The 25,837-nt window shown below is 64.0% G+C and overlaps 2 protein-coding genes across 6 annotated transcripts; one reads left to right on the top strand and one right to left on the bottom strand.

The window, feature by feature from the left end:
• Window positions 1-209: 209 nt before the first annotated feature.
• CUNH14orf180 (chromosome unknown C14orf180 homolog) lies at window positions 210-10,688 on the top strand. 5 transcript variants are annotated; one of them, XM_029239791.1, is made up of 5 exons: window positions 210-358; window positions 5,571-5,697; window positions 7,258-7,387; window positions 8,992-9,027; window positions 9,478-10,688. In XM_029239791.1, the coding sequence occupies exons 2-5, from the start codon at window positions 5,587-5,589 to the stop codon at window positions 9,681-9,683; spliced, it is 483 nt and encodes a 160-aa protein (XP_029095624.1). In that variant the 5' UTR covers window positions 210-358; window positions 5,571-5,586; the 3' UTR covers window positions 9,684-10,688. The 5 variants fall into 5 exon arrangements, with proteins under 5 accessions (XP_029095624.1, XP_029095620.1, XP_029095621.1 ...); XM_029239787.1 differs by lacking the exon at window positions 210-358 and adding an exon at window positions 1,511-1,914; XM_029239788.1 differs by lacking the exon at window positions 210-358 and adding an exon at window positions 1,511-1,871.
• A 2,768-nt stretch (window positions 10,689-13,456) lies between these two features.
• On the bottom strand, window positions 13,457-24,768 carry TMEM179 (transmembrane protein 179). The gene is made up of 4 exons (XM_029239786.1): window positions 24,456-24,768; window positions 16,842-16,979; window positions 15,048-15,126; window positions 13,457-13,636 (listed from the first exon to the last, which is right to left on the bottom strand). Exons 1-4 carry the CDS (start codon window positions 24,758-24,760, stop codon window positions 13,457-13,459), a joined length of 702 nt encoding a protein of 233 aa, XP_029095619.1. The 5' UTR covers window positions 24,761-24,768.
• Window positions 24,769-25,837: the final 1,069 nt, after the last annotated feature.

Raw genomic sequence — 25,837 nt, forward strand, 5'->3', positions numbered from 1 at the left:
GCTCTGGGGCCAGTGGCTTGTCCTTGGGGTCACTGCTATTTCTGCCAAAGAGGAGAGGTAATTATAGCTCAGCCTCTGCCAGCTGGCCGGGCTCTGCAACCTGGCAGAGGGGCCTGGGGCGGGGACACAGGCTGGCCACAGATTGGCTCCACAGGCAGGCAGGCAGCAGCTCCCACCAGGGCAGCAGGAGGCTGGGCAGTCGCGGCCCCGTTCACCTGAGCAGCCCAGCACCCGCCCCTCCAGGGCACAGGAAGGGCACCGCCAGCGAAACCAGGCCAGGCTATGCTGCACGGTGCCCACTGGGGGGCGCCACAGAGCCCAGCTGGCACCACCCCTCACAGACCCAGGAGGGAGCCAGGTAAGAGCCACTCAGGGGCACAGGTGACGCTCACTCCCCATCTGGGAATGAGGCTGCCGGAGCAGAGAGATTCCCCAAAATGGACGCGGGCGGAGACCCCACTGCTGGTGGGCGCGGGCAGTGGACTGAGGCCGGGCAGCGCGCACTGTGGCCCTGGACGGGGGCTGGGGGGCCGCCCATCCCACCCACCCGGGCTGTGCGCTTTCAGCGCTCATTCGAGTACAGTCCCAGGCAAACCAGGCAGTGGGTGACGTCGGAAGCCCCGGCCCCTCTGAACCTCGTGTTTGGTGTGTACAGGGTGGGTGATCGGCGCACTCAGCCATGTCCCAGGCCACTGGTGCTCTGAGCCCCTCCCCCGCGGCCAGGCCTGGCATGAGGGCCCCACCGGCCCTTCATCCACGTTCCTGCCTGAGGCCATGTGCAGGCGAAGCTGGACTGCGGGTCCCTCCACGCTCCACCACGCGAGGACCCAAGCCTTCCGAGGCACGGGAGCCAGGGTTCTTGGGATCTGGGTACCTTGCACGGGCCACGGCACAGGCTGCAGGGTCGGGCACTGACACCAGCAAGCCTTCCCAGAGGTCCTCGGGGGCCCTGCTGTGGGCCAAGCCCAGAGGGAACAGATGCGTTACTGGGGTCACTTGAGCCCAGGCCATGGCTTTTGGGCAGCCCCAGAGACACGGCTCTTTTCCGAGCTGACTCAATCAGGGGGGATCCGTATCCTGGCCCACCGTGCACGTGGGGCTCAGGGCGCAGCGTTTATTTGGGACTTGCTGTGTGCAGGTACCCTGGGAGGCTTAGCTCTCCATCTCGACGGCACTCTGGACAGTGGGCAGAACCTGGGGGCTGGAACTTGGGCTGATGTGGCCAGTGTCTGGGTGGGGGTCCACCTGCCCTATCACCTGGGGCTCCCGAGGCCGAGGTTGGCTGTCCCCACGCACCCAGCAGGCACACAGCCATCACCCGGTCCTGCTGCCACCCCACGTCCTGAATGTGCCCTAGAAAGGTGTGGGCCTCGCATCTCAGCGTGGAAGGGGCCTCGGGGCCACCAGGCCAGTTCCCACCCTCTGGATCCCCGTGCCGGGCAGGCCTAGGGAGCAAGGCCAGCCCCCCGGGGCCTCCCCTGGCTTAATTCAGACATGGTGTGATCTGGGAAGCTGCCAGGCCGTGAGCTCTGGACTGGGAGCAGCTGGGAGCCAGCCGCCCTCACTCTGCTCCCCGCCCTCCAGAGGGAAGGCCAGCATGGGGGTGTCCACAGCCTCCGTCCCGTTCCCCAGCTGAGGAAACGTGCAGCTCGTGGTCTCAGGCCCCTTAATTCAGCCAAGCTGCTCTGGGCAGGGGGTCAAACTGCCACCAGAACGCCTCAGGGCAGGACAGCCCAGAGGACCGCTGAGGCCACTGCCCCGTGGCTGTAATGGAAACTTCTCGGCTGGCCTGCGGCTGGCCTGCGAGCCGCCGCAGCTCCGGTTCCCACTGTGCTGGAGGCTCTAATCACCAGCGGATTATAGGCCATCAGGTGCGCGAGCTCACGCAGGGTTGCGACAGCTGCAGGAACCCAGGTGGGCCGGTGCATGTGCGTGTGTGTGTGTGGGTGTGTGAGAAACGTGTGTGTGGGATGTGGGATGTGCATATGTGTATGAGTGTGTGTGTTTGTATGTGATATGTGTACATGTGGGCTGTGTGTGTGAGCGTGTGTGGCTGTGTGGGGGTGTGTATGTGTGCACGTGTGGCATGTGTTGTGTGCATGTGTATGTGGTGTGTGAGTTACAGCGCAGGAGCTCAGCCTCCCCGGCAAGGTCCTGGTGGGCTCTCCGCCAGCCCCGGAGCAGGTATCTGCGGCAACAGGACAGCGGGAGGGGCCCGGCCGTGGCGCTGCTGACCCAAGCCCGGGGCTCCTGGGGGCTGCAGGACTCGGCAAGCTTGTCTGTCCCCTGAGCCCTGGGGTCCCCACGGGCGCACAGGCACAGGGAGGGTTCGAGGGGTGATGGAGCAGGTGTGGGTGCTGAGCCGGGTGCCAGGCGTGGGGTCAGAGCCAAGGAAGGGCCCTCCCTGTGCAGGGCCGGCACCGCGCCGGGGGTCTCAGAGGTCCCTCAGTGAGGACAGAGATGTGCCAGCAGGCCGCGGGGGAGGGAGCGGGGGACGGAGGAGGGAGCGGGGGACGGACCCGGGGCCCCGACAGCCTGGCCCACAGGAGGCGGGCCAGTGAGCGGCGTCACAAGTGGTGGGGCAGGTGCAGGCAGCAGGACAGGTGGCCGGGACCCAGGACTCAGCATTGCTTGAGGCGGTGAACCAGGTGGAGTGGGCCCGGCCCAGCCAGCAACCCCCTGGAGGCCGGGGGAGTGGGCGGGGTGGGGGGACAGGGGTGGAGAGCTGGGCTGCAGGGACCCCTGTGGGTGTGATCGCTGTCTCCCAAAGGCGTAGCATCAAGGTAGGGCGGGAGGGAGGGTGCTCGCCCAAACCGCGCGGACCGTCAGGGGTGGGGGTCTTGTGGGCGTGTAGTCCTGGCCAGACCCCCTTCTCCTGGAACGCGGGCGGAAGCCTGAGGACCCCCGCTCGGCACCCTGCAGGGCCTGCAGCACTGTCACAGAAGCTCTGGGGGAGCCCAGGGCAGGTCCCCACCCCAGGGAGGGCAGGGCCCCCCCCCTCTCCAGGCCTTGTTCTGAGAAGCCCCACCCTCAGGGGGCGTGCCCTCCCCAGGCAGAGGCGCGGCAGAGCGGTGGGGGGGGGGGGGGGGGGGGGGGGTGACACTCCGCAGGCCCAGGCCCAGAGCTATTTTCCACCCTTTATCACCCATCTGTCACGAGGCAGCCTGAGAGCCAGGGCGCTCGTATTACACGTCTGACACGCTGTCCCCGCCAGAGCCCAAGGCCTCTCGCTCCCGCATGGGGCCCTGTCCTCGCCATCCAGCCGGGGTGGAGGGGGCCCTGCTGGCGCCGGAGGAGGCCTGGGAGGCAGGTGAGAGGTGGTACCCGGAGCAGCCTTTACCTCCTGAGCCAACCAGAGCTGCACACCCCTCCTCCGTTTTCCTGGTGGGGAAACTGAGGCCTGGGGCAGGCCCTCCGCTTGACCGAGGCTCCTGAGACAAAAGGGCAGAACCCAGGACTCAGGCCAGTCCTGGGGGTCTGCAGAGGCCCCACTTCCTCTAGGCAGGGGGGAAGCTGGAGCCTGAGCAGGGCTGCCGGGCGGGGTGAGGACGGGGGCCTCAGGGGGCTCGGGGAGCACCTGGGAGCAGAGCAAGGCCCAGGCGAAGGCCCAGGCCAGAGAGGGCCCAGGGCTCCTGAGAGGCGCGGGAGAGGGGACGTCCCACAGGAGGCTCTCACCGTGTATGCAGGCTCCGTGCCAGGTGGTCACGCCCTCTCCCTGAGTGATGACCACGGCTGATGGCCATGAGCACAGGCAGGTCCCCTGGTCGCCTCTGAGCCCTGACGTGAGCTGCCTCACTCACCCCCACCTGAGCCACGGGGGAGCTGCTACGGCTGTTTCCATTTTCAGCCAAGCAGACAGGCACCGGGAGGTTAAGCGGCTTGCCAAGGTCACACAAGGTCACAGGAGGCACAGGATGGAGCCGCTGCCAGGGACACACACCACACTGCACTTGCACACACGCATGTACACACACATGCATACAGGCACATCCACACACACATACACACTCGTACACGCGCACACTCACAAACACACAAGTGCTCACACAGCTGTGCACACACACACACTGTCCCACCACCCCCGGCCCGGGGGTAGGGCCCGGGGCACAGTAGGGGCTCTGACAGCTGGGCCCACTGGCAGTGACGCTGTCACCTCCCCGCCCCCCCCCCGCCCCCCTGCCCCCGGGGCTGAAGCTGGGCCCCCAGGCCACCCTTTGTGAGACCTGGTCCTTCAGATAAGGCCTCCCTCCCCGTCCCTCCTCCCCAGGCTGGCCGGCTCCCCCACGACCCTATTTGCAATAAAAAGCCTGATGCTCAGATAGGAGAAAATTGCTCCTTTTTTAAATAACTGAATGGCCGGCCTGTCATCTCCCAGGCGGAGAAAGCCCTCCCCCAAACCGGTCCCCCTTGCAGCCCTCCCCCACCTGGCAGCTCCCCTTTGGGAGGCCCCGAAGGAGCTCATCTGAGGTGCCCCGTACTCAGCTCCATCTCAGCCCCTGGGCGCAGGGTCCTTGGAGGGTGGATGGAAGCCAGAACACTCCTCATAAAGTGCAAACATCTGACCGCACAGGAAGGGAGCAGTGATGGCCGCCAAGGACCCAGACCAGAGACCCCTGGCAGAGCCTGGGGCTGGGGATAGGAGGGGAGATGGCTCCCGTGCCACCCCACCCCGTCTCATGGTCCAGGGGGAGGGGGGCAGAGAGGACCTGGCACCAGGCCCTGGTGTCCACGTTGCCCCGCATGTACAAGGAGGCGGTGGTGGGGGGCCATCACCCCACAGGGCTCTCAAAGGACTGAGGCCAAATGCCTGCCGGGCTTCCCCTGCTCAGGCCCGGTGGGAGCAGGACAGCGGGACGTCTCAAAAGTCAAGGACCTTCAAAGGATGTGAAAGAAAATTCATACCAGAAGGGCTTCAGTTAGTGAGGAGAGATGGGAAATGCTGCAATCAGAGGCTCGCTGATGAGAGAGGGCAGGTACCACCTTACACCTAGTACCTGAGCAATCCGAAATCCGGGAGAGAGGGGGAGGGAGAGACAGAGAGAGTCTGGGCAGGACTGAGGGGCGGGCCCACCAGATGCAGCCCCCACGAACCCCTGGAGAAGGCTTTCCTAGCCCCCATGAAGCCCTGACACAGCCCAGCCCTGGACCCCATCATTCACGCCTGGAGCATCCCGAGAAGCAGGGCAGCAATGATGTTTATTGCAATCTTATCTATGGCCTCAGAAAATTGCAAGTGACCTAAAGAAACTGCAAGTGACAATAATAAAATGCAAACCTCCAGAGGAGGGTGGGTGTAAATTATGGGATCAGCCCTGTGGAATATTACGCAGCCATTAAAGCTGATAATTAGGAAGACTGGCAGCAGGCAAAGCTGCTGACCATCTCGGTTTGGGGCAGGCAGGATTCCTCTGCCCCTGGAGCACCTCCCAGCAAAGCAGTGTCTGCTTGTGGGCCAGGCTGATGGGAAGAGGGAAGCCAGCCCAGCTTCCTGGGAAGAACCTCTCCTCCTTTTATTTCAGTCCTATGAGGAGTGTTCCGTGTGCAATAAATAATGTCTTTGCTTATCTTAGGACCATGTTCCAGTAAATGAAGACGGCGGCACACGCCCTGAGCCCCGACTCCCTGCCAGAGACGCGGCATCGGACCAGAAAGAATGAGGAGGCGGCTCCAGGCTCACCCGTGCTCGGGGCGGGGAGGGTGCGGCAGGGCCCTGGGTGGGCGCTGGGCTGGCGGAGGGGGCCTCAGCTGGAGGCAGGGAGGGAGAGCAGAAGAGGGAAATGTGGTCCCTGCCCTTTCCCCGAGCTGTCTGCAGCCCCAGGACCCCCGGGAGGGAAATGGCTGAGTTGGGGGGCTGGAGGGGGGCTGGCAGAGAGGGTTAGAGGCCCCCAGCCTGGGGCACAGAATGACCAGGAGTGCACAGCATCTGGCCAGGGCTGAAGGTGGGGGTAGAGCATACAAGGGGCCTGGAGGATGGGTCAGAGCAGAGAGTCCCGGGGGCTGGGAAGGGCGGCAGAGGCAGAGGAGGTGGGAGCCATGGAGGGCTCAGGAGCAGGGCAGCAGCAAGTCTGGTGCTTCTTCTGGTGGCGCAGGGAGGTGGGTGTTGGAGTGGGGGTGGGTGGAGACAGCAGGACAGCGAGGTGACAGGACGCAGCCTGTCAGGACCGGGTCCAGGACGAGGGAGAGTTGGCAGCAGCAGGAGAGGGAGGGAGTGTAAGGGGGTCTCCCCAAGGAGCAAGTGGGGCCCCGACTTCACGCCCTGAGTCCTGATCTAGCCTCTGAGCTCGTTGCTGGCCAGGGCAGGCCACAAACATAGGTGTCCCAGCCGCGGGAACAGGACAGCCATGAGCTGGGCCAAACCCCGGGCCCGGGTGGGTCTCCCGCCCCTGCAGGACGGCCTCAGCCCCGAAGGCCAGTAGCAGGCTCACTCAGCCGGTGGCCCCCCCAGCAGGAGGCCATCTCACAGACGGCCCCGACTCACAGGGTGTCCGTGCAGAACAGCCTGCTGTCACCATTTGATAGATGGGAACACTGAGGTCGGAGCGGGCTGCTGACGCCTGGCTCCACCTTCCAAACACACAGTGGGTGGGAGGGCGGCCCCTGGGCGGGCTGTGTCCAGGCTCTTCCCCCCGCCCTGGGCCAGTGGTCCCCTGTTCAGACACCTCCCCTCGTTCACAGGTGAGCGACCGCGGCCCAGTGTGCGGCGAGAGCTGTCCCACGGCGGGCTCCGGGTGGTGCTGCTGGGCAGTCACAGGGCGCTGAGCTCGGGCAGGGCCTCCCCTGGACAGAGGAGGCCACCAGGCAGAGCCCCCCGGGGCGCAGGGAGGTTCCGTGTGTACAGCTCAGACGTGAAGGCAGTCAGTCCTCGGGGGATGCCAGCCACAACCGCTGTCACTGTTACTGACATGGAGAAGTGATGCCGGACCCTGTCGGGATGGGTGGGGGCAGAGCCAGGGCGGGAGACACAGGCCTGCGTGATCACGGACCGCACCCGTCCCCGCTAACACGGCCATCCAGTCGTGACCAGTCCCGGTGGCTTTATCCCAGCCCTGACCACTTGGCAGCAGCCCTAGGGGGTCAGGCGGCCAGGCTGGGGCTGGGGCAGGTCCGCAGAGGGTCTCCACGCCCCTGTCTGGTCCCTGCTGCATAAAGCCAGAGGAGACGGCAGGGACGCCGCAGGGGCTGCCTGTTTCCAGCCTCGGGGGGGCTGGGCGGGAGGGGCTCACTCCTGCCTGCCTCCCTCTGCTTCCCACCCCCCAGGAGGACGACAGGAAGGGCCCCCCCTCTATCCTGAGACGAAGCCCGCAGGAGCGCCACAGCCATGGGGCCGAGCCACGGAGGACCACGAGGCACGTGCGGTTCCGCGAGCCCCTGGAGGTGGCCGTCCACTGTAAGAGGCGAGCGGGCCAGGCGGGGTGGGGGGACATCACCCAGGATCTCACCGAGGGCTGTCCGCAGGGACCACAGTCACTGCCCTGCCCTCACAGGTGTAACCCCAATAAAACCCAGGCCCACGGGGTCGGTCTGAACAGAGTGCTGGTCAAAGAAACAGCAACTGGCAGGAAAAATAGAACCAGAGCTTCCCAAGTCATTACTGTCTTCCTGAAGAAAGGCCAGTGGGTAGGCGTTCCCAGAGCCCACCCACTCTTCCTTCCCTCAGCTCCTCCCACCCCCTCAGCCTTCACTGCCCACCTCCCAAATTCTCCCCGCCCCCTGTCCCTAGGGTCCTGGTGCTGCTCCCAGAGCCCCCTCTCCACCCCAGTCTACCTCACTCCTTCTCCAGCCCTTCCCGTGGGACAGTGCCCTTGTATCAGCTAGCTATGCCTCGTAACAAATCAGCACAAACATAGCAGCTTCAAGCAACCCACGCTGATTATCTCAGTGGTCCCGTGGGTCAGGGTTCTGGGCGCAGCAAAGAACAAGGCAGGCATCATCAGGGTGTCAGCCAAGGCTGGGCCTCGCCTGAGGCTCGGGACCCTATTCCAAACTCACAGGGTTATTTGCAGAATTCGCGTCCTTGCAGCTGTTTTATATGACCCTCTTTTATAAAGAGCTCGCCTGATTAGGTCAGGCCCACCCAAGACAATCTCCCTTTGATTGACTCAGTCCGCTGTGGGGATTTCCATCACAGCTGCAGAACCCCTGCCCCTTTGCCATGTTCTGTTGGTAGAAGCAAGTCACAAGCCCCCCACACTAAGCAGAGGGGACCACACAAAGGTGAGGACCTGGGGGGATCGTGGGAGCATCTTAGATTCTGCTTCCACAGCCCCCCAAGGGAGGTGCTCCCTGAGTCCCACCAAGTTGCGGATAAAACTCACTCCCCCGACGTGTGTCAGTGTCTCCCTTGAAGGCCCATCGTAATTAAACGTCGGGTCCGGGCCTCCCGCAGGGGTCCTCACCCACCCTGCCCTCCCCGGTCCAGCCCCCAACCCCCAGAGCACAGCTCAGCACCCGCCTCCAGAGCTTCCCAGCAGCCCCAGAAGCAGACTCTCAGGTGGGGAGTCAGGGCCCAGACAGTCCGGGGCTGGTCTGGGGTCCCCCAGTGAGCTAAGTGGAATGGACAGGAGGTGGGGGATCCTGCCTGCCTCTCCAAAGTGCCAGGCCCTGCTGCCCCCCAGGACCCCTGCAGCCTCCTCCTCCCAGGCTGCTGCAGGGGACACCCCACACTCCCGCAGGGCCCCCGGAAGGCTCTGAGAGCAGCGCCAGCACCTGGAAGCTAGAATCTGAATCAGTGAGGCTGGGGCAGAACCCTGGGTGGTGCCGGGCAGCCTGGCCGGCCGGGGGATATGGACAGCCGGCCGGGTCAGGACCTACGGCGACCTGAGTCTCCATCTGTAAAGCGGGGAAGCTCTAGCTGACCCAGCCCGTCTTGGGGTCCTTAGGGTAGGCGGGTGAGATGAGGGGCCCCGGGGGCTCTGGCTGGCGGAGGCAGCGAGCCTTCCGAGCGGGGTGACCCCCCGCTCCGCCCGAACCCACCCTCATTCTCCTCCCCAGACATCGCCTGCAGGGAGCCCTCCGCCATGGCCAGGGGTAAGTTCTGAGCCCTCGGCCCTCATCCCTCAAAGCCCCAGCCCACACGCTTGCCCAGCATAGCCCCAGCTCCAGGCCACGGCCAGATCCTCCACTGCTCCAGCCGGGCTCCCCACCCCGGCAGGGCCATGGGTCCCTGACAGTCACGGGTCGGCGGCAGCACCCCTGGGGTACCGTCTGCCCCCCTCACTCCTTCCCCAAGGAGGGTGCGAGGGCAGAGCCTACGGGAGGCCCTGTTGCAAGGAGATCGCAGGCCCAGATAGGGACGGGGAGACCCTCGCCACAGGGGCCCACCCGACGGGCAGCACCGAGGTGCCAGCCTCCGGGTGAGCCGTGCCCGCCCACCGCAGCCTCCCCACCAGCTCTGCAGGGAGGCGGGCGCCCAAGGGTCCTCACTGGGGCCGGGGCTCAGGCCCGCGGGCCGGGCTCACCAGTCCCCCTCGGCCCCAGCGCCCAGCCGGCGCAGGCCCCGCGACGGTGCCCTGATCCTGCGGCTGACGGCGTGCATCCTGCTGGTGCTGGCGCTGGGGCTGTGCTGCAGCCGGGCCGAGCCCGTGGCACTGGCCCTGGAGGACCTCCGGGCCCGGCTCCTGGCCCTCCGCGTGCGTCTGCAGCTCGTGGCCCTGGCCTGCTGGCGCCACCTCCTGCAGCTCTGATGGCCGGCGCTCACCTCCCCCGGGCCCAGGGGCAGCACTGCAGAGGGAGAGCCCCAGGTTGGGGCTGGGGGCTTGCAGACAGCCCTGAGCCCTGGACTCAGCGGGGCTGCTGCAGGCAGGGTGACTGGGAAAGCGGGCCCCACGGCTTGAGATCAGACGTGGGGTGCTGCGGCCTTGGATACGGCAGGCAGCCCCTCCTATTTCACGTTAGGGTGCCCTGTGAGGTTTTAGGAGAACAAGAATTCCACCACTGAAACTCAGGGACCCACAGGTTCCAGCCCCCAGGCTACCCCTCGGGCCCCTCCCTCGCCCCAGCGGGAACTCTTGGTGACTTTGGGCCCGGCCCGGATGTGGCCGTGTGTAGCCCCTCGAGGACGGGGACACCCTCCCTGTGTCTGTGGGAGTCCTGGGAGGAGGTAAAACCGGGCTTTTGCTGCTTGGGGCCTGCAGCCCAGACCCCGAAACCCCTGTGGGAGAGGCGCTGGCTGCGGGGTGGGGGGTACTCCCTCCTGCAGCCACGTGCAGGGCATGGCCCCGGAGCCCCCAGCTTGTCTGACACCTGCACCGGGCCCAACGCCTGGGGATCCCCTCTTGCCTAGCCGTCGGCCTGGGGGTGTGGCCGGCGCAGAGAGGACATCGGGGGGCCGAGAGGACCCCACCACCCTCAGGACACAGCCGTCTGCGCCAGTGTCCCAGCCGGCGCCGCGCGGCCTGGGAGTCCCATGACTGTGTAGACGCCGAGCCTTCAACCCCGTTGCCAGGCCAAGGAGGCCACGTGATGACAGACCCCAGGGTCCCCTCAGACGCTGCATGGAGCGGGGCCCTGAACAAAGCAGGGAGGCTCAGGGTCAGACACCAGGAGGCACCGCTAGGGGAGAAGCTGCACCCCCGTAACTTTCAGACGAGCGTCTACGCAGCCGTGGGTGCCGTGCTGCGCCTCCCGCGGGCCTTCTCTAAGTATCTGTTCCCACGGCTTGCGTGGGGAGATGCTGATTCTCCATTAAAACACACTGCCACCTCCTTCAGTCTGGGGACTTTTACCCAAAGGAGGGAAATGGGGACTGATTTGCGGTGGGAGTCACTCCAGTGGCTGAAGCAGAGGTGGGCAAGCCGTCCCCTCTGGCCTCAGGGACCGGGGCGGTAGCTCCGGGGTCCCTTCGGGCTTCAGGACTTGGGGAGCCCCAAGTGGGGAGCCCAGCCGAGAGGGGTCCACCTCCAGGAGCGGTGGCCTAGGGGGACCACGGCGGGGCTCCGGGCCCTGGCCCTCTGGGACCCTCCAGCATCACACACCCCCCAGCCCTCCCCACCCCAAGCCTCATCTCACCCTGCCCCCTGAAGAGGATAAGCAGGTTAAGCCAAGTGCCACAGCCCTGGGGCAGGTACTGGGGGGCGGGGTGGGGCGGGGAGCCGCCCAGAAGGGGCTGGGCTGCGGCACTCCCCTCCTCATGGCCGCTGCACTCAGCTAAGGGCTGTTCGTTCATTGCAAAGACATGCTCAGCCCTGGAGGGTCCCAGAGACCATGACCCCCATTGTTTTCGGAAAAATATTGCTCAAGGCGTACCCGACAACCCCAAGAATTCCAAAATTTGAAATCCATCCTCACACCCGTGAAGTCTCGACGGGAAGCAGTGAGAACGGAACCCATGAGAAAATGTGCGGATGTGAGGGTACAGCCACTGTGGGGGAGGGGGACCAACTCCCAGTTCCTAGTAAGTTTCGGGAACTCCAGGAGCAAACACGGAGTGCAGTGCTTTAAGTCTTAAATCGAAAGCAGATAGAACAATGGAGAAAAGGCAAACTGGAGGCGGAGAAAAGACGGGCAAAGAGATTCCTGCTTGTCCACTTTAGAGGCTCAGGTATTTTTGTTTCTATTTTGACTTGAGAAATGGATGGATACATTTAAGTTTAAGAATCTTTACTTTCAATTAAGCCAGAAGTGGAAGTAAAACACGATGTCCATTATCAAACAGCAGCGGGGAGAAGCAAGGCATCATGGAAGCGATCGGGTGGACCCACCTCAGGAGCCTCAGAGGCACGGCCACCCCTCCTGTCCAGCCCCGGAGGGTCCGTCCCCTGCCCACTGCAAGGGCGCGCGGCTCCTGTCCCAGTACCCCCTCCCCGGGGCCAGCTGTACCTTTCCCAGAAGCCCCCAGGGTGGGGAGGTCTGGGGGTGCCGGTGCAGCCAACCAGTGTGTCAGCGACAGGCCCGCTCTGTAAGTGCACGCAGGTGTCTGCTAGCCTGACCAAGGTGCTGCTCAGGCCAGCTCCAGGCCACCCACAAGTGTCAAATCCGCAGCAGACCCTCAGGCTCCAGAAGCCCACATCCTGGCCCTGCTCCTCCCTCCAGGGCCCAGACAGCTGCTACCTGATGGGGGACAAGGCAGAGCCACCCCACCTTCTGCTGGAGACCAGAAACTGTCCAGGGCCAGACAGGGTCCCCACGGCCAGTGGACTAGGGCGGGCGCATCCCCTCGGGGGCCTCAGGTTCTGTCAAAACACCTCCCCAAGGACCCTGCTGCTCTTCCCAAAACTCTCAGCCAGGCCCGGGGCCAGAGCATCTGAGATGCCAGGAACCTCAGTCGCCCTGGTCCCAAGCCCCCACTCCCAAAAGGTGCCAGCCGAGCAGCGTCATGACAAGTCACCTGCAGCCTCACCTCCCGGGCCCAGGCTGCCCGCCACACCTGGCACCTTGACCCAGGCCCAGATCCGTGGCCTCTGGACGCCCCGTTGCCCCGCTTTTTGGGAGACTGAACCATCCACTGGTGGTGAGAGCCATGGACATGGGGAGCTGGGGGCTCACCTTCCCCTGGTGGGTGGGGGGCAAACTAGCACGCGGGCCACACCAGGAAACTATTTACTAAGCTCAGGGGAGGGGCGGGGCGTGCTTACACTTCGGGCACCCCAATCCCGGACAGGACACGGACGACAGGATGCGGAAGCCGGGGAGCCCCGAGAGGAGGGGGGGCCACAGCCAAGCAGCCCCCTGGTGGCTTGTCACCGAGCCCCAGGGTCCCAGTTCCCCTCCCAGCTCCTCCACCTGCTGCCGAGGGGGCAGGACCGTGCCCTCGAGGCCTCCTGAGTTGGGAAGGCAGCCCCCTCCTCTGGGGTGCAAGGGGCCCTGGGGGCACCCGGGGACGGGGTTGCAGACAGCTGCCCACTCTGGTCTCCACCCATACCTGCACACTCCCACACACCTGTGTATGGGCGCCCACCTGCGCGCTCAGACCTCGCCATGCAGGCCCATGTGCACACACACACACGCACACCCTCACCTGCCTCACATGCACACACACACCACAGTGGCACCTGGCCCCCGCTCCCCTGCGAAATGGCACCTCCACATCTGGAATCCATGTCTCCGACCCCAAGCCCAGGCCCAGCCCACACGGGGGCCCCCCAGGCCTCCCCAGGCAAGTCCCCAGGACACCCGCGAAGCCACCACCTGACCCCAGGCCCAGCCCCCCGTCCCTGTGCTTCTTGAGCTGAGACGAGTCTGGACCCCGGGGCTCAGGAGCCGCAGCAGAGTGGACTCAGCCCTGGGTGGGGACCACCCGGGGCCAGAGGGCGGCTCCATCCCACACTCGCCTCTGTCTCGCAGGTGGTGGGATTCTTGTCCACACGCGGCTCAGGCTGGGAACGGGGCGCCTGGTGAGGGGGTCACTCAGTACACGCAGTGCCGAGGGGAGGCATGCAAGTCGCGGGGGGCCGGGCAGAGCCCCGGCCGCGGCCCCAGGGCAGGCCATGTGCCCTGGACGGGGTGTCCGGGGCCAGGCCTAGATGATGGCGCTCTTCTCGCCCTGGAAGGAGGCGTGGGGGGCCGGCCTGGCCAGCAGCAGCTCCTTCTCGTGGACCAGCTTGTCCAGCAGGTCCTCCTGGCGGTAGTTGTGGTAGACTTTCAGGAAGGCCAGGATGGTGATGGCCAACCAGGCCAGCCACGAGGCCCAGAGGCCGAACTGTGGGGGGCAGAGGGTGGGGTGAGGGGGCCAGCCAGACCCAGTGGCCACCACCCACCCCCCGGGAAAAGGACAGACCCGGTGGGGAAGGAACGAGGTGCTGCGGGGACAGGACAGGACGGGGACGTCAGCCCCAGCATCTGGCGGCCCTCCCGGCCCCCAAGCTGTGCAAACGCTTTGGGAACTGCCCACGCTCGCACCCCGACAGGACACGCGAGGAGCTGGGGCCGCTCGGCTCCAAGGGAGCTCGTTTCATCCGTAATGGAGCCTCTTCCAGTCGCCGGAAGAAATTGACCTTTATCTGCTGTTTCCAAACAGTTGAAGGGGAAACAGTTTAATCAGAACCAGCCTCGAGCTGCAACTAAACTGACACAGTTGAGGGTGTTTGTCCTCAGACTTAGCCTGTACCTTCCTTGAGCTGATCGGCATAAATTCCATAAATTCAGTCTGGAACATTTCCCACTAAATTTGTGTGAAGGTGTCTCTGGCAGGCTCAGCTCATCTCAGCTGGGCCCACACGACATCCAGCACCCTCCACAGGGCTCCTCACCATAGAAAGAGTCCTCAGACCAGCCACTGGCCAATGCGGGTCCAGAGGTGGACCTGCAGGCTGGTGAGCCCTGCCCCGTGCTGAAAGGACCCACCCCCTGCCCGGGGGGCCCCGTCATCCCTGCCATCAGGGTCATCGTCAGGGTCAGAAGCAGATTTTGAGGGACAGGCCCTCTCTGACCACATGTCCCGACATGCCTGTGTTCCAGCAGACAGGGTCCCCAGAGTTGCCCTGTGGTCTCCTGGAGGGTAGGGGACGAAGCTGATACAAGGGCAGGACTGGAGGAGAAGGGTCTCCCCGACAGTGGCTGGGGGGCTCCTCCAAATGCAGGGGTGGACCCCCTCCCGGGACACCCTTCCTCAGACACTGCCTCGGCATCCCTCTCTGGGGACCCACTGTGAGCCCTCAAGCGTCTATCTGAGGGCCCACTTGGTGCCAGGACCAGAATCCAGACTCCCGGGCCCGGCACTGCAGACCCAGGATGACGCCCGGCTTCCTTCCCAGCACCACCCAGCACAGGGCCACCCCCTCACTCCCCAGGCCTCCCTGCTTCTGCAGTTAGCTCAGAAGCTAGCTGTTCCCTCCTCCTAGGATGCCCCACAGCCCACCCCTCCCCACCCCCTGCAAACATCCTCTCAGTCTCCAAGATCCAGCCGTCCGCCAGGAAGCCTTCCCGACTGCTCCCCCAGCCCAGTGCTCACCCAGCTCTATCTCCTCTGCCTGGTACCGTCCTTAGCTACGAGTGTGTTTCCTGCCCCGGCTGGGGTGAGGGGGTGGGCTGTGTACTCGTGAATGTTCAGCAGTGAATGACCCCCTGCCCGACAATGCACGCCTCCCTTCTGCCTGGGCAGCTCCACCCACCTGGGCCATCGCGAACTGATCATAGAAGGCAGAGTTGTCCACGTTCAGTTCCAAATCGATGTCCTGGAGCTCTTCGCAGCTAAAATGGCAAGACGCAGGGTGGATGGGGACTGCTGGGGGACCAAGCATGGGGGGGAGCAGAGCATCACCCCCGAACGGCGAGGGGCTGCCCCCAAGGTGGGGCAGACAGGTGGGGTGGGGCCCCACCTGTGGGGCAGGGAACCTGCAGGCCCGGCCCCCATCTGGCGCTGGACAGTGGGGGCCACCAGCGCTGCCTGTCACTCTCCTGGAGACTCCAGCCTTGGCCCCCACAGCTCCACAGCACTGCAGAGCCAGGGGCCTCAGAAGCAGGGGCGCAGAGCTGCTGCTTCTAGCCCCTTGGTCCCCGGACTGAGCTACACAGTAGCCCGGCTGAAGCGCCATGGGCATCCATGGGGGCAGCCCCACCCACCTGACCCGCTCACTCTTCACCTCCTGGGGCTGGCGGCACAGGCCAATGTAACCAGCGGGGAATAGCAGGGCAAACTGCAATGTGCTGGTGACCTGTACAAGCTCCTTGTCTGTAGACAGGCTGGGCCAGGCCAGCCTCAGAAGCCTGGAGTGAATGAGGCCTGGGCTCAGGGGCCCGTAGCATCCCGAGATGGCAGGACACGTTAACGGGAGCGTGAGGCCTGGAAGAGGGAGGCCCAGAGGTCCAGGCAGGCCCTGGAAGGGGGTTTAAGGGCTGGAAATGGAGTTTGTGAGGGTAAAGAAACTCTTTCTAGAGAAGCCCAAGGCCATACCCAGGGGCCTGCCCATGCTCTGAGGGCTCTGGGGGGTCGAGGGGGAGTGGGGTGAGAACGCAGGTGGCCGGGGGCCCATCAGGCAGGGCACAGCTCAGCATGGGCAAGACCCCAGCCCACAGAGGGGCTGCCCTGGTGTGGACCGCAAAAGAGTCACCCACACAGGGTGCTTGAACTTTCCTCTGTTGTGTGCCCCAAGCTGCTACAGAGGCACCCCGGGGACCCCCAAGGTGAAGGTGCAGGATAAGCAGGTGGATGCGCCCCACCCCCACCCACTTCGGATCTTCTGTCCATTCTATACTTTAAGGTTCCAGATCTGATTTTTCTTAAAGAAAGAATCTGGAGTCTCTGGAAGAGGTAACCCCAGGGTCCCTGCCTTTCCAGGGGAACGGCCTGGGGCACCAGATGATGCCCCTTAGGGCTGGGCAGTGGGCAGCCCTTTGCTGGGGGTCAGGCAGTCACCATGCTCCACCGTGGGCCGCCCCCAAGCCAGAGATGGCCCCTGGCTCAGGGCCCAGAGCATCCGTCCCAGCCCCGAAGGCCTCTGTCCCCGACACCCTCCGACCAGAAACTTCCACTCCCGCCCCTCACCGTCCCCACCCCCTCCATGCTTACATTCCACACCCTCCTCATTACCACACCTGGGCCCAGGCCTCTGCCCCCAACAGCAGCACAGGGCCGGCTCTCCAGGGCCTTCCGGGACTTGGAGCCCACCCTAGGGGGTCCCGTCACCCAACCGCGTGCCAGCAATGACGGGGAAGCCGGAACCTCCGACTTCCTGGGCCTCCAACCCCCCCATACCCCGATCCACCCCCAGGGTTTGTGGGGCCCTGCTATTGTGTGAAGCTGCTGTGGGCTCCCTGAACTGGGGAGGAGGTATGGGCCCCAGGGCAGGGGTGGCCAGGTGTGCACAGGACGGGGATCAGGCGGGATGAGCAAAGCTGCGGGCTCAGGGTGGGGTTCGTGCAGGAAGCCATCATCCTAGGAAAGGCGGGCGGGGCCCAGGGCGCACCTGTGGGGCACGGTGCCCTTCTCAGTGACGGCATCACACCACATGCTGAAGCCCACGCTCACGATGGTGCTGGCGATGAAGACCAGGCAGACCACGAAGGCGCTGACCAGCAGGTTCAGAAAGGCGTGGAGGAAGGAGCTGCAGCGAGGGTGGGAGGGGCGGTCACCGCGCCACCCCCGTCTCCACAGCACCCCTGCGGGCCAGGCGGCAGCAGGAAGGCAGCCCCCGACCCGCGGGTTCCCAGCTGGGGTCTGGGCCCCAGATGACGGGGTAGGGCCAAGCGGGGCCACCAGAGGTCGCTTCCCCTCCGGCAGCGTTCCTCACCCCACAGGCCCACGTGCCAGCCAGAACTGCCCAGCCCATCCTCCCAAAGCCCGGGACTGGGGACCGTCTTATAGCAGAGTCACGGCCACCATTCAAACCCAAGGCCGCCTGGTTCCGAAGCATCAGAACCAGCACCCATGCTGAAAAGATCAGACAGCATTTCAAGGTGGATCACCCTCGCGGGCACCCACCAAGGCCATTTACCCACACAGTCATCAATGCGGCTGGCCTGCACCTGCCTGGGGGTCTGTGACCCTGCTCTGATTTCTCCACTGAAACCTGAAAGGCCAAGGGGTGACCAGAGCGGGCACCTGGGGGACCCAGGAGGCAGGGCCGAGAGGGCAGAGCTCGCTCAGGGCCAGGCTGCAATGCCCCATGGGGTCAGGGCCTGTCCAGGGTCCATGGGAGCACGGCTCCCACTGGGGTGCTTTCAGAGGGCGCCGACGTTTGCCCTCCGATGGCACGGCCGGTGGGAGGAGGGACGTGGTGGGAACACCCGCCCACTAGACTCTCCTGCCGGCCCACAAGCATCCACCGTCCCACCATCTCCAAAACACCCCCTGGAGATCCAGAGTCCTGCAGGAGAGCAGTCGGCCGAGCTGATGCCACAGGGGGCAGGGGGCGCAGGGCTGCCCCACGGCAGGGGTGGGGTGGGCAGAGGGAACGCCCCCACGTGGGACAGCAGCCTAGACCTACATCTAACCTGCTGCAGGTCTGATGTGGACATCAGTGCTTGCAGTACATTGAATCTGAGGGAAATGACTGACCAAATCTGGCTTCACGGGGAACATTCACTAAACGAGGTGTCAGCTGGGGTTTCAGCCAAGAAAACATCAAAGCTGTCGTCACCGGACGCGGTGACTCAGCCGAGGCCGAGCAGCGATGGACGCACCACTCCTGCGTCTGTTGTTTCTTTCATTTATCCACCCGTCCGACGCTTTCTGGGCCTCCACCCACCCTGTGCTGGGCCCCAAGGACAGTGCAGCATGGATGCCGCAGTCCCGGCCCAGGAGCTGCCTCAGAAAAACGGGCAGATGGTAAACCGAGGTCACCAGTGCCCGACTCACAGCACAAATGACCGGGCTGCTTTGTCACAGCCGGGACCGTCCGCATCCCCAGGGAAAGATCCCTCAGGGCTGCTATCGACAGGCCCAATCCAGGGCCGCCCTGCTGAGTACCAAGGCTGGGAGGGCTTGAGCCACCCCGACAAGAGCGTCAGAGGAGGGGCGAGCATGTTCCTAAAACCCCAACAATCACACCTGAAAGGGCCGGGACAGCGGGTCTGGCCCCATGTTTGCACTCGCACTCCCGCATACACGTGGGGCCTCCACACCCAGGATCCAGGCCAAGGGGACGAAGGTGAGAGCCATGCGCAGGAAGCTCCACGCCTGCCACAGCCCCCCATCCGCAATTCTCCAAAGGCTGGCCCTGCACCCACCGGGCATCCGTGGTCCTTGCCCAGCTCAGTGTCACGGTTGTGTGTTTACTGTGCTTGAGTCTCAAGCTGCCCACGCCCTGCTGTGTCTCACCCTGTGAGGGTGGCACCATAATTCCTGCCCGAACTGGACCATCGTGGGCAGCTGCTCTTCAGATCACGTCCCGTCCATTCTCCGCCTGGGGGGCCGAACGGAGGGGGCCGCCCTCTCCCTGGCTCCTGGTTGCATCCACTAATGGGGTCCCGGGGGGACGTGACAGTGGGGATGGGGGGTGTTCATCACCAGGTCCCTCCTGGGGTCAGCCTCAGGCTGGCGGTGTCCCTCCACCAAAGGTTGTCCCTCTGGGCGGCCTCATCCACGTAACCCTGCCCAGCCCCTCGGCCGGGCATGGTGACAGGGTCCCACACCTGGCCCACACCTTAGTCCTCAGGTTTTCCTCACTTGGGCGGTCATCAATCTCCACCTGGGACCCTGATGGACACAATTCTGAACTGCAAAATCCATCTGGCCCTGAGAGCTCGAATTAGGGGCCAGGGGCCTATAGTTATGAAGAGAGGTACGTTATGGCCCATCCCCCACCAAAGCTGTCACCGAGCAGAGGCAGTGTCAAGCCCGGTCTGCCCTTTGCCAGCTGTGCGACCTTCACTCTGCAAGGCACTCTGGGGGCCTCAATTTCTGCTCTGTAACATCAGATTACGGTGGGAACTGAGGGAGCTTATGTGGGTAAAGGGCACGTAGCTGCGGGGCGACTCATGAGCTCTCATCCCCCCAGGACAGACCTCAGCCCATCATCCAGGCCGGGTCGGGCTCACTGCCCTCTGACCCCCAAGCCAGGGGCACACCTGGAGCCCTCGGGCTGGGGCCTGTGTTGCCACAGAAGATGGGGTGCGGGAAGCAGGGATGGAGAAGCTGCTGAGTGACCCTTGGGAACCAGATTTGGAGACGGGTTCACGGTCAGCTGTGCCCCCCGTGGGGCAGCGTGGGGCTGGGTGCGGCTGGGGGGTTGGGGAAGGCCCAGCCCACTGGAGCCCCCCTTCCCAGGAGCTGGTGCTCCAAGGAAAGCAGAGGTTACGCAGAGCCTACGCCCCTGGCATCTCCATCTTGGATGGACACTCGGCTCCAGCCAAGGAGAACATGGCAGTCCCAGGGAGGCCAGGGACGAGCTTCCACAGGCAGAGCAAAGGAGCAGGCCGCTCTCGGCACAGAAGTCCAGCCCCCTGGGACGGCCGGTTCCCTAGGTGCCCTCCGTCCGCTGACAGCCCTCTGCCGTCCCCCCAGGAAGCCTGTCCGCAGAGGGGCTTGTGGGAGGAGGGACGGCCAGGGTGCAGAGGGCAGGCCAGCGGGGGACCAGCCGGCGTCAAACCCTGCTCCTTCTCGCTGGGGGGGCCCCAAGCCCATCCTGCACCGAATTCTAGAGGCCCAGGAGGGCCCCTCACCCCGCGTGCACAGCAGTGCCCTCGTGGGACCCCTGGCACAGCGGGCCTGAGACACAGCCGACCCGTCGGAGAGCTGCCCCTTCCCACCTCTGAGGGCGATTTACAGCACAGTCTCTGAGAGCCAGAAACCACCGACACTCCGGCCGCATCCCTATTAAATGGGCACAGTTTTGGGGTCTCCATCCCACGAGACAGGGAAGGGCCCGTGCTGGGGTCCTGCCAGCCAGCAGCCTCCTCTTGCCCTTCCCGTCGGCTTCTGGTCATTTCCTTGGCATGTGCTCTGGCTTTACAGATTTCTGAAGAATCGGGTGTGTGAGAGCCTCCCTTGGCCCCGGCCCCCCAGCGTTCACAACACGACTCCCACCCCCTCCTCCCAACGACAGGCCAGGGCAGCGGTCAGGAACGGGAGCCCAGCACTCACAGGGTTAACTTCATCTTTCTCCCGCTGCCTCTCAGGGTGCCCCGCCTGGATGTGCCGTCTCCATGGCGACAGCTATCCTGGGAAGCCCTGGGAGCGATCTGCAGGCTGAGGGACACGTGTGGGCAGGCAGATGGGCTGTTTTAACCCAGCACTCCCCAGCCGTCAGTCACAAACCACTGCAACCTGGACCGGCAAAGCTGCCGGCCCCCAGACCCAAGACTCACCCTCAGCTCAGCCAGGGGCCCGAAACAGCAATGACCCCGGAAGCCACAGGTGCCACTGATCCACTCACTCCTTCCCCCAGCCAGCAACCGGGATGACACCCCCTGTACAAAAAGCTGCCCCGACACCTTACCCTCCACACCCCCGGGCACAAGCCATCAGGGGTCCCCAATTTGCACAGAGACACACTGCACGAGGAGGGAACTGGCACCACGGACACTGCGTCTGACCACGAGCTCGAGACCCAGCCGTGAGCCCCTCACACAGATCAAAGTGTAGGGTTCCACCCTGGGTCTCGGTCTGAGGTTGGACTCTTAGGAGAATTAGGGTGCACACTAAACCCTAAACAGGGAGGGCCCTCTAAAAACCCAAGTCTAGGGCTTCCCTGGTGGCGCAGTGGTTGGGAGTCCGCCTGCCGATGCAGGGGACGCGGGTTCGTGCCCCGGTCCGGGAAGATCCCACGTGCCGCGGAGCGGCTGGGCCCGTGAGCCATGGCCGCTGAGCCTGCGCGTCCGGAGCTTGTGCTCCGCAACGGGAGAGGCCACAGCAGTGAGGCCCGCGTACCGCAAAAAAACAAACAAACAAAAGAACCCAAGTCTAAGGAGGGCAGTGGTGTCCCTCATGGGCCGGATGTCCGGTGGCCATCAACACCCCTGAGAGCCATCGTCCATCACACTGCTCTCTCTACCTGCCCTTCCCGGCCTCCTGGCCCTCCCGAGTCCCTGTACCCGCCCAGCACCTGCTCGCCTGGCCTATGCAGCTTGACCAACAACTGTGCCGGAATTGGCTGCCCTCAGCTGACCGTCCTGCCCGTGGCTGGATGAGGCAGACCCAGCCTTCCCACAGGTCCAGACCTGGCTGACACAGCGAGCCCAGAGGGCTGAACCCTTGGTCAGACTGTCTGCAAAGGCATCAGGGCCCGTGAGTGGCTGTGAAGCAGCAAACCTCAAGGGGCAGGAATCTTGCTGTCATTCACTCAACAATCACTAATTTGGTGACTCCTGGGCACCATGCCCCGTGCTCAGCCCTGAGCACACAGAGGTGAACAAGGTATGTGTGCACTTTGGGTTCAGCCAGCCCAGGGTCCCCTCAGGTGCATAGCCGTGGACTGGACATCCACAAGAGCTTTGACCTGCTCCTACAACCCAAACTAAGAAGAAAGGATGACACTTGTGACAGATGTCATCACAGCTGACCAACTGCCAACTGGCTTGCGTGGTGGACAGGGTGGGAACAGGCAGCGGGACAACCCTGTGGCCTTGGGCCGGAATTCCTGATGGCTGAGAAGGACATTCTGCAACAGATGTCCCTGGAGAAGAGAAGCGTGGCCCAGCCTTGGCTGCCATGGTCGAGGCCGTTGGTGGCAGGACAGATGAGTCCCTAGGACTGACGCAAAGGGACAGAGGACCCTAAGTGTTCCTCCAACCAGGCCACCTCCATGGGAGCACAGGTTCCCTCTGTCCTCAGAGGACGGGCACAGTGAAAGAGCACAGGGAGGCATGTACACTCCCAAGCCTCCGTTTTCTGTCTTTAAGATGGGGATGGGGATGGTTTCACAGAGCTGATGGACACCTTCTATGAGATGACAAAGGACAGAAGCTGTCCCTAGGTTCCTAGGTTTGCTGCCCAACTTGTGTGAAACAGGCGGTCCTGCGTGACCAGGATTCCTTCCTTGCAGGTTCTGGGCTCTTAGCTCCCAGCCTCTGGTGGTGCCTCTGAAGTCTCCCACCACTCGGAGCCACGGGGGGCTGGGCCCCACCTAGAGAGCTGCTTACACATCCTCACCAGGTAGACCCTGAATGCCTTGAGGCCACCTGTCTTGTAGGGACAAGCTGCAACCATGGACGTCAGCTGATGACCAAGCCGTGGCCCCCGCCCGGCCTGTGCCCACTGCCCTCAGCTTCCCAGCCTGAAGGGACCTCAACCTACCCCGCCTGCTGACCGCCCCTCCTCTGCCTCAGACCCTGTCTCGTAATCAGAGATGCTTCTCCAGCCCCAACCTGCACTGGAGACTCCGACCGGGCACCACGTGGGCTTGGCACCGCAGGTGCAGATGTGTCTCAAAGCCTCCTCGGGACACCAGCCATCGTGCGGGTGCAGGGAAGGAGAAGCAGGGCAGGCGCCCCCCGGGACTGGCCCAGGCTCACCTTGGGAAGAGCTCCCACCCCACACACAGCACCCGGAGGACGCCCCGGGCTGACACATGGCTTCTGCAGACCCCGAATGCAGAACTTTCGTGCACTGGCTTGAATTGCATCCCCTGAAAACGTATGCCCACATCTGCACCCCCAGTACCTGTGAATGTGACCTTATTTGGAAATAGGGTCTTTGTGGGTGTCATCAAGCTAAAGATCTCAGGATGAGGTCATCCTGGATTTAGGGTGGGCCCCAAATCCAATGACTAGCATCCTTATGAGAAGAAGGAAAGAGAGAAGAGGCCATGTGGAGAGGGAGACAGAGATTGGAGCGACAAAGGCCTAAGCCAAGGGACATCACGGGTTGCAGCGGCCGCCAGGAGCTAGGAAGAGGCCTGGAAAATATTAACCCCCCAGAGGGAACCAACCCTGACAACACCTTAATTTGGGGCTTCTGGCCTCCAGAACTGTAAGAGAATAAATTGTCTTAAGCCCCAGTTTGTGGTGCTCTGTTACAGCAGCCCCTGGAAACTCATACACATGGGTTGCTTGGATTTCACCCCTCTCCCCCCGCCTCAGCTGTCCCTTTCCTCCTCAACCTGCAGCCCCCCTTCCTCTCTCCAGCCCCTCTCTCCATGCCAAAGCCAAGCTAAGAGCTCTCAGGAGTCCCTGCCCACTCACAGCCTCAGAGCCCCGCCCCCCGGAAGAAGTGAAAAACCGCTAAAAGCTACCAGCATATGGTGCATGGGGGTGAGGGTGGGGGCAGAGTTTGGGAGAAGGCGTGGACTTCCCCCACGTAGATGCGAGGGCAGGCAGCAGGCAGGAGCGGCCTCCCGGGACCTCTGCGGGAGACCTGGCCGCTCCAGGGCGCAGGGATCCACAGCCTGGGCGTGGGTGGGGCGGGCCACACAGGGTCCCACAGGGGTAGAGGCCCAGGGAGTGTTACTGGCTGAGAACCCCAGCCCAGGGACCCACATCCCACTCTCTCACAAAACAGAGCCAGGACAGGACAAGGTGAAGAGAACAATGGAGGCGGGGTGGGGGGGAGGGGGGCGGAGGCTAGCGGGGCCCCACACACCTGCTGCTCCCTCTCCCCCATCCCCCAGCCAAGGTGTGTGCCATAGCGGTGGGCCTCGAGGGCTTCCCTCCGGCTTTCCTTCCCAGGAGGCTGGGAACGGGGGAGTATCCCCCGTTAGCCGGGTCGGCCCCCTGCCTGCCTGGTCCCTCCCCCTCCACCCGGAGCTGGGAGCAGGCCAAACCCGGCTGGGAGCTGTCCGCGGTGCTGACGGGCGTGGGCCCCGCTGGGCCAGAGAGGGAGGCCCAAATCGGCTCCGAGATGACGAGGCAACACTTGCACCCCGGGGTGTGGGTGGTGATGCGCGCTTGGAGAGGGAAGCACTGTCCTGGTACGGAGAACGCCATGGCCCCTCGGTTCTGCGTGTAGACAAAGGGCAGTTTCCGTGGAAGTGGTGAGGGCCGATGGTTGATATTTTCGGGCCTCTGAGACCATGGGGAGACGCAGGGACTCACCCTCCTGCTTGTCAGGGAGAGCCTGGGACGCTGTGGGCACGGAAGGGGGGCCGTGCCAGGGGTAAGGGCTGCGTCTGTCGGTGCAGGGCAGCTGCGAGGCCCCCACTTACCCCTCGTGTCCCTTGCAGAGGAAGAAGAGCGTGCGCCAGGCGTGCGCCGCGGCGAGCAACAGCGAGAGGAGGCTGGCCAGCAGGCTGAAGCGGCAGGCGGCCGGCGGGCCCCACTCCTGCACGGTGAAGCGCTCGCCCTCCTGCGCCGTCAGGTTGGCGCTCAGCCACATGCCCTCGGTGAAGAGCAGGCAGCGGCCGCGGAAGTCGTGGCCATTCTCGGACAGCGGCACCACCACCACGAAGCTGAACAGAAAGGCCAGGAAGTAGCAGACGCACTGCGCGAAGAGGAAATTGTTGAGCGCCATGGCGGGGCCAGGCGGGCCGAGGAAGCGGCCGGAGGAGGCCGCGGGGCTGGCTGGCGACGCGGGACGAGGGGCGCAGGCCGGGAGACGAGGCCGCGGGAGTCTCCCGGCGCCGCGCGCAGGCCAGGCCGGATCGGCGCGGGAGGCTGCGCAGTGGCGGCGCCGGCGGGGTCCTGCGCGCCCCGCCCTGGACGCGTGCGCAGCGGCCGAGCGCGGGCCGCGCCTGCGGTCAGCACCACGGACCGCTACCGGCGGGCTCGCGGCGCGGAAAGGGGGCAAAGGGGACAATGGGTGGGTGTGGGCCACGCTGGAGAACGGGTGTACCGATGCAGAAGCGGAATGGAAACCAGGAGAGGGAATGGGAAGGTTGCTATGTCGGCTTACCGAGACCCGACTCTGGTACCAGGAGCTATATCTGTGCGGGCCTCACATACGATGGTTCCCAGGTCCCCAGTTGCCCCACTGGCGTTAAGGAAAGGAGGCTAGGAGAGAGAGATTCACAGGGACTGATTCAAGATGCCCATAATGAGGGGTGGGAGTGAGTTTTTCAGTCCGGACTGGAATGACTTTTTCGGGGGTCCTGGAGTGCACCAAGTACACGGGAAATGGGCCGGAGAGGGGAGGATCTGGGGTCGAGGAAGTGGCACAGGGGTCGTCCACGGAGAGATGGGTGCCGAGAGGACAGAGTGGCTCTGTTAGCTGTCTGTGATTCTCCGGCACAGCACCCTCAGAAGAGATATCTCTCACTGCCTGGCACAAGCAGAGCCCTGAGTTGGTATTTGTAGATAAATAATGGATGCCCCGGGCACCTCACTCAGACAGCCTTTCCCGAGATGGAATCTGCTGCTGCATTAATTAATGGAAGTAATGCCTTTTCTAGCTCCCCTGAGACTAAGGCACATTTAGTCCAACTCCCAGAGTGAGGAAGCCTCCTTCCAAGAGACACTGCCAACCGGTTTAAAATTACGTCGACTTTTTTGTTGCAAGCGCTGAAAAAACCTTTTTGTTTTATTGCCAAAGTAACATATGCCCATTTTAAGAGTCAAGCCACATAGATGTTATGTATAAAATAAAAAGACA

Source organism: Monodon monoceros, unplaced genomic scaffold (assembly GCF_005190385.1).
Source record: "Monodon monoceros isolate NGI ecotype Baffin Bay Population unplaced genomic scaffold, NGI_Narwhal_1 Super_Scaffold_21, whole genome shotgun sequence".
Taxonomy (NCBI): Eukaryota; Metazoa; Chordata; class Mammalia; order Artiodactyla; family Monodontidae; genus Monodon; species Monodon monoceros.